Genomic DNA, 12,238 nt, shown 5'->3' on the forward strand with positions numbered 1-12,238 from the left:
AGAATCTAATTTCCTTGATTTCTAGGATTTTGATAAAATTTTCTAATGTCAGATTAACCTCTCTGTATAATTGCTCTTAGATATATAATATCAGTCTTACTGAAGGCATAGGATCATCACAATTCCGGTTAGATCTTCTATAATTGCTCTTAGATTTTTTCACTCAAAAATCTAACCAGAATGCCTTATTAGCTTAAGAATATTTTGAAAATATTAAATTTTGTGATTATAGAAGATCTGTTCAATATAAAATTAGGCGGATAATTGCTTCTGAGCATTTTTGTTTGCTGAAGTAGGAGATCTTATGTTATGTTTTGATCTTTGATTTAGTAATTGAAAGTTGAAACACTTGCCTGATTTGCTACACTATCTAACACTTTGTGATTGATATTAGATAGATGAGAGATAGGCTTATACTAGAGAAGGTGAATGCAGCAATCAATGACATGGCATCCTATGCTGAAGCAAATGCTTACATTAGAGAAGTTGAAGCTTTCTGATGCATTTATGGAACTCTTATCGCAACAACATTTTCAATGGAGAGAAGTATGAATTTTCTTTTATAATTTTATTCTATTTAAGTAGTTCTATTTAATGTCTTATTTTGCATCATTCTTTTATTAGTATAATTTGATATTTATGCTGATGCTGTTTACTATATTTTTGTATATCTTAATTCACAAACTGAGGAGGTGATGAATCTGAAAGTGATTAGTGTTGCATTTGAGAAGGGGAGAGTGATGTGAATGACAACCCTAATCTCTTGTCGCCGTTCATCTTCCACCTCTCTCATACATCTCTTTGCTACCGCTTGTTGCACCTCATCTCCTCGCCAGCTTCGCCGCTGCAAACAATGTCACTGTTGCTGCCTTGAACGAGTTCTGCAATTTGGTTGCGCCTTCTCTGTCACTTCCAATAGGTATCTATTTCATCTTCTTCTTTTGATTTTTCTTCTCACTACATACTTTTAGATCTAGTTTATGATCTAGTAGGAAAAAATAGTGTGTGTTTTACTTAGATATGGGGCAGTGGTGTTGTCATTCAGTTTATTTTATGCTGCACTGATTTGAGATTGAACCAGATACGTGAATGTCTACTCTATTATTTGTAGGGATGCAAATACTGTATTTGATGCTGTAGAGTTTGTACTCCAAAATTTCACAGAAATGAACAAACTTTGGGTGCGGATGCAACATCAGGTTGGTTAAATTGCCTGCAGAGTGTTTCTGCTCTCATGTTTGGACATGCATGTCGTCACAATAGTTGCATGTCATGAGGGCATGATTTCTGGTCACGCAGGTTTAGTAATGCATGTGAATCATTCATACTCTTAGCTGACCCTGAGTTGAGGCTTGCTGTCGGGCTTTCTGGTCTGCAGGGGCCTGTCCAGGAGAAGGAGAAACGGGAGAAAGAAAGAGTGAGCTGCGCGATCTTGTAATATCTGAAGCCTGTGTAACTGGTTTACTTGGCTGCAATGGGATTGTTTACATGATCAAATGCTTATAGAAGGTTTTGCTTGCTTCTTTATCCTTATTTGTTAGGTTGGGAAGAATCTCCATGTTCTCAGTCAGATAGAGGGTGTTGATCTTGATATGTACAAAGATATTGTGCTTCCCAGAGTATTAGAGCAGGTCTTATTTGTTGCTTTGTTATTTCTATTTTGTTTGTCAAAGACATTATTCACTTTTTAGCTGAATCTTTCTTTTTCCCTTGTGCTTGATTATCTTTGACAGGTTGTAAATTGCAAAGATGAGTTGGCCCAGTTTTACTTGATGGATTGCATAATTCAAGTCTTCCCTGATGAGTATCACTTGCAAACTCTTGATGTATTGTTGGGTTCATGCCCTCTGCTTCAGGTTAGTGAACTTGGTTAAACACAAGGTTTTGTTCAGTAAATAGAGTTGCAAAGAAGCTCCAAAAAAGTATCAGCAAGATGATTACCAATAGAAAGATTTGACAAAACAGCTACAAAATAACATGTGGACCCTCAATTTTTTAAAAACTACTGCAGATGTTTCTGTAAGTCGATGTTGTTCAACTTGTAACTTGAGGAGTAGCTCATTTGGCATCTCCAAAATTTTACTTAATAATGTGATATGCAACAAATGGAAGCCAACCTAGTGATATTCTTAATGCATTTATTTGCAAATTATCTTACAGCCAATAAAGTATTTTGCATCATATTCTATTTTCAGGATTTTGTTTTGCAGGTCTACAGAACTCAAAAATACCAGTTAACTTGTTTTAGTAAATTAGCATCTGCCTTTTCTGAGTGCTAGTTGTTACCTTTTATCTTGAGCACTAACCCCTTTAGAGAACCATCGTACATTACCTGTATATTTTTGTAAAATCTGCACTCATTAAGGATCTGTATTCTGAAATTGACAGGCTGAAGCAAGGTTGTTGACTGTTTTAGATTAACATTATTTCTATTTTTATGTCACTTCCTCCCTCTTTCAAGAGATCAAATAGCATGTTGATCAACTATTCTTCATTAGTGTTTAATATGAAAACAATGTATCTTTTATTTATCCTTTGCAGAGGTATATGCTGCAAGAGAGAAGAACAGAATCTATATACCACGTGATCGTTATCTTAGTGAAGAAGCAGAGAAGAAGGTTATTTTACTTGTGTTCTTAATATAAATTGAAATTAGTCACACTTATGAGAAATTTGATAGTTTTTAATCTATTTGTCTCAATAGGCCATGGCTGAAAAGATAGAACGCATGGAACTAGAGGCAGACTCTAAAGATAAGGTATATGTTGTCCTATATTTTTGCAATATAGTCATTAAAATTTCTTGGTTTTTGAAACATGCCTTATAACTTGCAAGCAGCAACTGATGGAGCTTTATCAACTTTACAATTGTCAGCAACTTTTGACTACACAGTTAAGTGATAAACTTGAAAAAACTGAGGTAAAATTCAGGAGACACGATCTCAAATTATTCTTTGATACTCTGTTTTGAATCTTATCTTGGTTAAGATTCAAACTTACTTTTGGTATCTGTAATCTCAGAAAAATCTGGAAGAAACTGAACGGTCATTAGTTGATCTTGAGGAAAGACAAAAACAAGCAAATGCAACAATAAAGGAAAAGGTTTTTTAGGATTTTTTACCTCTCGAGTTTTACTATAAGGGGATCGGAAAAATTGATTAATAAATTCATAATAATTATCACTTATTAATTATATTATATACATAGATAACAATGGTGTAGTATCATTTGTTGCAATTCATCAGAACTGTATGCCTCTGAACAATAGATATTTTAGCTTATTTTTGTCTTCTCATTTGACTTTCAGCACAAATTTAGGTATATGAACAATAAAAATGTTAAAAAAAAATCTATAGTATAATTCGTGGTAATAATCTATAAATATTATATACTAACTTCCTCTATATAAAAATAAAAAAGAAAAGAAGGGGGCTGTTTATGTTGCAAGCAAAGGCTATTTGGTAGTAATAATGTCTATTTTCATAAAAAGAAAAACAAAACAAAAATACTTGATCAGATGTCTCTATCTTTATAAGAAGGTGAATGATTCAGATCATGCCTTGCTTAGAAAGTGTGTTAGAGCGCGCAATTGAGTTATAAAAGCATTTTTGTGGCATTATGAATGTAGGAATTAAGCAGTCAACAAGAATACTTGAAGCTGAAGGCACGTTATGAAGCCCTACAAAGGTCCCAGAGGTATATATACATATATTTATATTGAATTGAATTGATGCTCTGTATGTTGATGGAATCCTTTAACATGGTGTATATGTTATTAGAAACCTGATGGGAGAAGATCTTGGCCTTCTAAGCAGCAAAGAGCTAGAGTCACTGGAAAGGCAGCTAGATTCGTCGTTGAAGCTAATCAGATCCACAAGGGTATATAATCTCACTCATGCGTTTCACTGTATGTTCAATGAAGAAAGTCATTACTCATTATTAATATTGCAATTGTGGTTTCCTGTACAGACCCAATTCATGCTGGATCAGCTATCGAAACTTCAACGTAAGGTATTATGTGATCCATTTTGCTTGCATGGTGTGTTTAATTGGCTGTTCGGTGTACAAGACTAGATGAGTAGGCATAATATTATTTTTTTTCAATGAATAATATATGTCATTGTCATGTCACACGTGTGTTGTTAACTATTGACTTGATTTTGTTTCATCTTCTAGACGTTTTCTCAACTTCAGGAAGAGAAAAGCTCCCTGCTCCAGGAAAAAATATATTTAACAAAGGTATCAACATGATTTATCTTTTTCCTCCATTAAAAAAAGTGATCTTTCTGTTTCCGGGCAACTGGCTTGTGTGCTAAGTGCTTTTTTTTCTATTCTAATATAACTCCCTAAGTGCTAAGTGCTAAGAATATATATATATATATTTTAATGAATAAATTTTTTAATATCTAGTCCCTCTTGTGAGACTGTTGGTTTAGTTTTTAATTCTTCAAAATGCTGGTAGTTTGCTATTTATTTGAGCAACTATTTATTTTTAACGTTCAATTTTCTTTTGTAGGTAATATTTATTTACAAGGACATGAACAATGAAAATGTTGAAATGATTTGTAGCAAATTTGTTGAGCATCTCTAGAAAAATTCCCAATGTAATAGAACTAACAATATTTCTTAGTTTGATACTTTGTATAGGAGTTATTATTTTTTATTTGTAATACTAAAAAATCATATATTATGTTTAATACTGAGTTATATAATATTTTGTCTATGGATTATGATTTTGTTATTGTGGAATTTTAATAAAAAAATTATTTATTTAGCAAGATAAAAATAATAGTAAAAACTGCATTTTTAAAAGATAAAAAAATATCATTTTTATCCGGTAAAAACGGCAGTTAAAAAATGCCATTTTAAACGAAAAGGATGCCATTAAACCCTGGTAAAAACGGCGTTTAGAAATGCCATTTTAAACGAAAAGGATGCCATTAAATACAGGCAAAAATGGCGGTTATAAACGTCATTTTTAACGAGAAGGATGCCATTAAACCCAGGTAAAAACGGCGGTTACAAACCGCCATTTTAAACGAGGAGGATGCCATTAAACCCAGGTAAAAACGGCGGTTACAAACCGCCATTTTAAACAACAACAAAACCGCCGTTTTATTTGGTTAAAATGGCGGTTAAAAACCACCATTTTAACCGCCAAAAAACCGCCGTATTATCCATTGGTTATTACGGCGGTTTTTAGAAAACCGCCGTAATAACCAGAATGGCGCCCAGAATTCTAGCGTTTCTTGGAGGCGCCATTTTCGGCAATAATGGCGGTTGTAACCGCCGTAATTACCTTAAAAAACCGCCATTTTAACCCCTTTTTTTTGTAGTGGGAGGAGAAGGTGGCCGGTTCGTTGGTGTGGCTGAGGAAGACAGAGAACACGCAAAGGGAAGAAAAGGGAAGAGGGTTGCAGTGGCTCGTAAAGGCTGACGGTGATGGTTGGCGGAGCTAGGGTTCGGATAGGGGAGTGGTGACAGGTTGGAAGAGAAGGTTGGGTGTCGCGGCTGTTTGGTGGCAGACGAGAGGAGACCCAGGAATGGAGAAGATGGCCGCTGCTGCTCTGGGCTTTGGTGGAGAGGAGGAGCTAGCGCTGTGGTTTCTGGGCTCAGTGGAGGTGAGAAGAGGGGAAGAAGAAGAGAAAGGGGCGCAGCGGTGTGGGTTGTCACCGGAGGTTGTGGTGAAAGGAGGTGGCTGTGGCGGTGCTGAGGTGATGGTGATAGGAGGTTATGGAGGTTATGGTGATGGTGATGGTGAAGAAGATGAAGATGATGAATGGTTGGCTCAGATTTGGGGGGAGGGGGAGGTTGGGAGTGCTACGTAGGTTCGGAAACCCACGAACCAAGCTCAGATCCAAGCCAGGGCACTTTTGTCACACGGACAACTTCTATCATGGGTACAAGATTAGTTTCGAGTTTTCATGGATACAAATGTCAGCATTTTCATCTCTCATTGGTACAAATGATCATTTATTCTTAATATGATGATCATTGTTGCCTTACCTTGTTGCATGCTACATTGTTAATTAAATTGATAAATACAATATTGGAGAATATATAATACAGCTAAGCTGACGTGTAATAATGTTAATGAATGAGTACATTTAGTTATACTCTTCAGGAAGCTGCGAATTGAATGTGTATATATTTTCGGAAGGAAAAGTCTAAGGACCAGCACTTTTTTACAGCACTTAACCATAAAAAAAAAAAGTGAGTGATCTTCTATTATTGAATGTAATCTCACACCATTAAAAACATTATTGATAGCCAATTGATGGTTACAAAATACAAAACTTGCTGCTCTCTAGCACTCCTCCGAACGGACTACCAGAAAAAGAAGTTAAAGGTTCATCAGCATTCAGCTACTAAGGTTGTTGAACTTGAAAAGACCTAACCCGCTTAATAGTTACGTCAAAATGCATTATTGTTGCAACTTTGGTCAAAATGATAAGTCGGGAAAAAAATCGAGAGAGAATTATGCTTGACCACCTACTCGTGTGTCGTATGCTTGCAAGTTCAATTAATTTACATCTAGGCCATGCTACTCTCGTATTGTAATTGTTATAAGAGTCCTACCTGGTCTATAGTTTAAAATTAAAGTTGAACAAATTTTTGTAGTGTCTTGACTCTTAAACAACACTTTCATATTAATTAATTTTTAAGGTTTGAGTTAAACTACTCAAACAATAACAACAATAATAATAAAAGTAAGAAGAGAAGACTTATAATATTTTTATTCAAAATTACCATAATCTTAATACTTAAATTATTGAATTATTTAAAACTTGTTTAATATATTTTTAAATGCCTGAATATAATATGTAGTCATGTGCAATCCTCTTAGGCTATGTTTGCTTACGCTATGTTTGTTTAAAGGAAAAATAAAAAGAAAGAAACGAAAAAAAATGGAAAAAAATTTATTATTTTTCATTATTTGGTTGAAAAGAGAAATAAGAAAGGAAGAAAAAGAGATGAAAAAAATTGGTAGGACCTACCAATTTTTTTCTCTCCAATATTGAAAAGAAAATAGAGAGAAAACTAATTCTCTCTCTCTACTTCCAATATTATCCATTTATTTTTTTAATATATTTTATAATATAAAGATAAAATTGTCTTTTTATAACATTTCTTTCCTTCTTATTTTCCTTCTATCCAAACACATCTTAGAAAAATAAAAATCCACTCAATTTTTTTCCGTTCCTTTCTTTTCTTTCTCTCTATTTCTTTTCTTCCAACCAAACATAGCCTTAGAATTTTACTAACGAGCATCTTAATGTTTCTAGTGCATTTAAGCTGTGCTTATCGGGATTGAAATATTGAGATTTAATATTATGTTTCATAAATTTTAATTCATGACACAAAATTAACTTTCAAAAAAATGAAAACACAGGAATACAGAGAATTAAAACTTTTTGGGACAAAAAACTAAAATTTTAATAATATTTTTTTTCTTATCAAATGCTCTTAATAAAATCCAAAGCCGTAAAGAGATTGCAGACTTGCAGATTGACGATGGGTGCAAGAGAAAAGAAGCAGAGAGAAAGAGCATATAAAAATATGAGATTTCTTATTGAAAAAATAAGGAGAATCACAAAAATATATAACTGAAGATATATACAAATTAAATGCTAGCTAAAAGCTAACTCTAGTTAATTGGTAATTATGGTCAGTTAACAGTTTTAACTAAATCTGGTATAAATAGCTAGGCTAATACTATATTAAGTGATATTATATCAGCTAACATTCTCCCTCAAATTAAGAGTGTGAATATCTAACAATCCTAGTTTGGAGAAACATGAATTAAAAGGTCCTAGTGCCATAATCTTAGTGAGAAGGTCGGTTGTTTGGTTGGTTGAAGTTACTAGCAATAGCTTAAGAATACCCTCATGAGCTTTATCTTGAACAATATGGCAATCTGCTTCAATATGTTTTGTGCGCTCATGTAGGACATGATTGGCAGCCATATGTAGAGCTGATTGGCTATCGCTGTAAAAAATAAATGGGTCTTTGTGAGAGACTTCAAGCACCTCCAATAGTCGAAGGAGCCACAGCCCTTCACAGGTGGCGTTCGCCAAAGCACGGTACTCAGCCTCAGAGAACGACCGAGATATTGTCTGTTGCTTGCTGCTTTTCCAAGATACCAAAGTAGTGCCAAGAAAAAAAATAATATCCCAAAGCAGACCGCCTAGTGTCGAGACATGTCGACCGATCAGCATCAGCGAACCCTGTGAGCTTGAAATCGGTGGTGAGAGGGAAGAACAACCCAGTGGCTGGAGCATTCTTCAAGTAAGGGAGTATACACATAACTGCTTTGTGGTGTTCAATAGTTGGAGAATTCAGATATTGGCTTAGTTTACCAACTATAAAGTAATGCCCGGTTTGGTATTGGTAAGGTATTGAAGCTTACCAATGAGCCTTCTATAGACCGAAGTATCATGGAACGGGTCCCCATAAGTTTTCGAGAGCTTAATCGAGTAATCCATGGGTGTAGATGCTGGTTTCGCCTCCAATAAACCAAATTCCTCCAAGATATTAATGGTGTTCTTCTTTTTATACAAGGCAAGCCCTCTAGTCTTGTAAGCTACTTCTATTCCGAGAAAGTATTTCAACTTTCCAAGATCTTTGATGCTGAATCGAGCATCCAAAATAAATTTAATTCGGTCAATCTTGGAACCATCATCTCCTGCTAAGACGAGATCATCCACATACACTAGAATGGTTATGAACCCTGACTCTGTGCGCTCAGTGTAGAGAGAGTAATCGGATTTGGATTGCGTGTAGCCAGATTCAGATAGGACAGACACAAGTTTGGTGTTCCACTACCGACTTGCTTGCTTGAGGCCATAATGTGACTTATTCAACTTACACACAGAACCAGCAGGAGCTGTCAAGCCTTCAGTGATCTTCATGTAAACCTCTTCCAATAATTCACCACGCAGAAAAACGGTAGTCACATCCAATTGTTAGATGATCCACTGCTTCGGAACAGCATTGGAAAAAAGAACTCGCAGTGTAGTCATTCGAACTACTAGACTAAAAGTGTCAAAGTAGTCAAAACCCACTTGTTGAGTGAAGCCCTTAGCTACCAACCTTGCCTTGTGCCTTTTTACAGTGCCATTCGCATTAAATTTCACTTTGAAAATTCATTTGGAACCCACAACATTCTTTCCAGGAGGTAGAAGAATAATTATCCATGTTTGATTATGTTCAAGAGCACGAAGCTCAGCATCAATAGCATCCTTCCAACACTTCAATCCCACAACTTTAGTATAAGATTTTGGTTCCGAAATGACAACAACAGCTAGGAAAAAGGCTTTGAATTTTAGAGAAAAATGGTTGTATGAGACAAATTTTGAAAAGGGTACCTATTTGAAGTTGATGATTCTACTGTAAACAAAATCGTAGGATAATGATAATCATGTAAGTATGCAAGTGGTTTCTTAGTTCGACTGGATTTTCAGACTAGAGGAGGGGGAGGTGGAAAAGATGCAAAACCACTGGGAGCGGCTGTAGCCTCACTATCAGGGATTCAGGGGTAATGGTAAAATCTGAATGATGTGCAATGTCATAAGATACATGTGGAATTATGGAAAAGGTGCCAGACTCCATAAGAGTTGGAGTTTCATCAAGAATAGATGTATGGTGTATGCTAGGTGAAATATGTTCATGGAGTGTGTCAAGTGACTCAAATATAAGAAGATCAATGACCTGAGGTAGGGATGTTGGATTTTTGTGAGAGTTATCAAGAACTAATAGCTGGTCAAAATTGATTAAAGCCTTGTGTTGATAGGAAAATACTTGCTCCTAGAACTGAACATGTTTAAAGAGGAGTATTTCTCTTGTGTTTATGTCAATTAGGATAAATTTTTTACATTGTGTCTATGTCCTAAAAAAATGCATTTTCTTGCACGTTTATCAAATTGTTTTCCTATGGGCTGTAAGAGTGCAAGCATAAGCTAAGCAGCCGAAAGTCTTTAATTCCATCAAATTAGGGATTTTGGAAAACAACATTTTATAAGGGAATTTATCTTTTTTAAAACTGAATTTGATAATCGATTGATGAAGTAGGCAACATGCCCAGCTGCATAAGTCCTGAATTGAAGAATGAAAAATTACTACTCTAGCCATGCTTAATAAGTGTTGATGCTTTCGCTCCACAATCCCATTTTGTTGGGATATTTTCACACATAATGTTTGGTGCATAATACCTTCAGCAGAAAATTGTGTAATTGAAATTCATACCCATTGTCCGATCTAAAGCATTTTATAATTTTTCCAAAATATTTTTGAATATATGCTACAAATTCTTTAATCAACAACTAAACTTCGGATTTCATTTTCATAAAATAGAGTCAGATGAAACGACTCATGTCATCAATTACAGTTAAAAAATATTTGTGTCCAGCAATTGAGGGAGTAGCACAAGGACCCCAAATATCAACATGTACTAAGTCAAAAATTTCATTAGATTCTGTGACACTTTATACAATAGGAAGTTTCTTTTGTTTGGCATAATGATAGAAATCACAAGGCTTCATACAATCTATGTTATCAAAGAGAGGTATTTTCTTTTTATTACAAGCATCCTATCTGCATGTATATATCCAAACCTAAAATGTCATATTTTGTATTATTTTCTACACTACGTTGTGTGCCATATGAGATGATGCATCTGTATTGTGAATATGAGTTTAGTTTTATGTGCCCCCAAAAAAAGAGAGACTTGTTGGAATTGTAAATCACCGGTTGGGTTGGTCCAACCAAGAAAGACATGGGATTGGGGGACATTAATGAACACAAGACCAAGACAAGACTTGGGCAGCTTTTTCTATTTCTTTTGCCTTCTCATGTCTTTGTTTTCTTACGAAATTTTTTATTTCACCAATAAGCAAGCTATAGTAAGTAAAGTAAGTTTTTTCAGGTGTGGTGTGCTTTGGGGGCTGAGGCTAAAAAAAACTGTACCGGGTGTCCTTTCCTCTTGCCCGACCGTTAAACTCAGCTATCTCGAGCTCATTGAACACTAACTTAATCCTTATTCTTTTGACCTTTAGTTTTGTGTAATTGAGCTTGACTTAGTTGGTTTCAAAGGGGCCGTGGCAGGCAACCAAGTCTGCTAACCTTCACTCCTTTTTTTCGGTACTGCTTGCTGAGATCGGCATAAAAGATAGGGATCAGATGGAATTCTTTCTTTTTAGAATGTATCCACCTGTGAATTTGGTGGTGTGATTATCAATGTATAAAGACCGCCAGCCACATTAGCATACCCAATCATCTTCCAAGTATTTATGTCCTGTATCTCACAAGTAGTGTTAGATATGGAATAATAACAATTTAACTATTTAGCAGCTTTAGAAACGGATAACAAATTGAAAGTAAAACATGGTATGTATAACATATCAATGAGATACAACTTGTTTTAAAATATTGTAGTTCCAGCAATGTGAGTTATTGTTTGGTGACCATTTGGAAGTTTCACTAAAATTGATTTTATATTGTGATAGCTATGAAAATTGGCTAAAGAGAAGGTGACATGATCAGTGGCACCACTGTCCACGACCCAGGTATGTGCAGAAAAAGACATTGTAAATAAAATTTGAGATATATGTGCACTCGTGGATAAAATATAGCTTGGTATACCTGACTGTATTGTGATTTGGTTGATGACATGACCAGGCTGTGAAGAATTATTCTACTGGAGAAAAGAAATTAAAGTATCTTTTTGTTCTTGAGATAAGAAAATTGTGGATGTCTTGCAGTCCCCTTTTTTATTTGAAAGTTGTACTGATGCCTTACTTGACTCATCAATTTCCGCGCCAAGTGAGGTTGCTGCATAGTTGATGGCCTTTTACGATTGTTTCATGTGTGGAGATGGTCCATATTTTTTATAGCACGTGTCTACCAAGTGCCCCGTCTTTTGACAGAAAGAACCTAGTTTAGGAGGCCCTCTACCTCCTCTACCACCCCTTCCTTGGCTAGAACTACCTCTTCCCCTATAGCCATTTGTATTTTGATGCTGAAATTGCTTCTCATTCTCAATCAAATCAGAATATCTGATGAAAGTCCTCAATTCTCCATTATCTAAGGAGTGGAACTGCCTCTCTTGTTGAGTTAACATGCTAAAGGCTGCATTCATCACATCAGGTAAAGGCGTCATGAGCATGATTTGAGACCTGACAGTACCATACACTTCATTCAAACCTCTCAACAATCTCACTAATTGTCGCTACTTTCTATAT

At 35.3% G+C, this 12,238-nt stretch overlaps 1 protein-coding gene across 2 annotated transcripts; it reads left to right on the forward strand.

Moving 5' to 3' along the window:
* Positions 1 to 1,415: 1,415 nt before the first annotated feature.
* LOC107618448 (uncharacterized) lies at positions 1,416 to 4,647 on the forward strand. Of its 2 annotated transcripts, XM_016320519.2 has the most exons (12): positions 1,416 to 1,434; positions 1,542 to 1,631; positions 1,734 to 1,856; positions 2,542 to 2,618; positions 2,705 to 2,758; positions 2,839 to 2,919; positions 3,021 to 3,101; positions 3,628 to 3,695; positions 3,779 to 3,878; positions 3,969 to 4,010; positions 4,176 to 4,238; positions 4,516 to 4,647. In XM_016320519.2, the coding sequence occupies exons 3-12, from the start codon at positions 1,841 to 1,843 to the stop codon at positions 4,588 to 4,590; spliced, it is 657 nt and encodes a 218-aa protein (XP_016176005.1). In that variant the 5' UTR covers positions 1,416 to 1,434; positions 1,542 to 1,631; positions 1,734 to 1,840; the 3' UTR covers positions 4,591 to 4,647. The 2 variants fall into 2 exon arrangements, with proteins under 2 accessions (XP_016176005.1, XP_088356478.1); XM_088500352.1 differs by lacking the exons at positions 1,416 to 1,434; positions 1,542 to 1,631; positions 1,734 to 1,856 and adding an exon at positions 2,134 to 2,399.
* The last annotated feature ends 7,591 nt before the right edge of the window (positions 4,648 to 12,238 follow it).

Source organism: Arachis ipaensis, chromosome B9 (genome assembly GCF_059453495.1).
Source record: "Arachis ipaensis isolate K30076 ecotype BB chromosome B9, ASM5945349v1, whole genome shotgun sequence".
Classification (NCBI taxonomy): domain Eukaryota; kingdom Viridiplantae; phylum Streptophyta; class Magnoliopsida; order Fabales; family Fabaceae; genus Arachis; species Arachis ipaensis.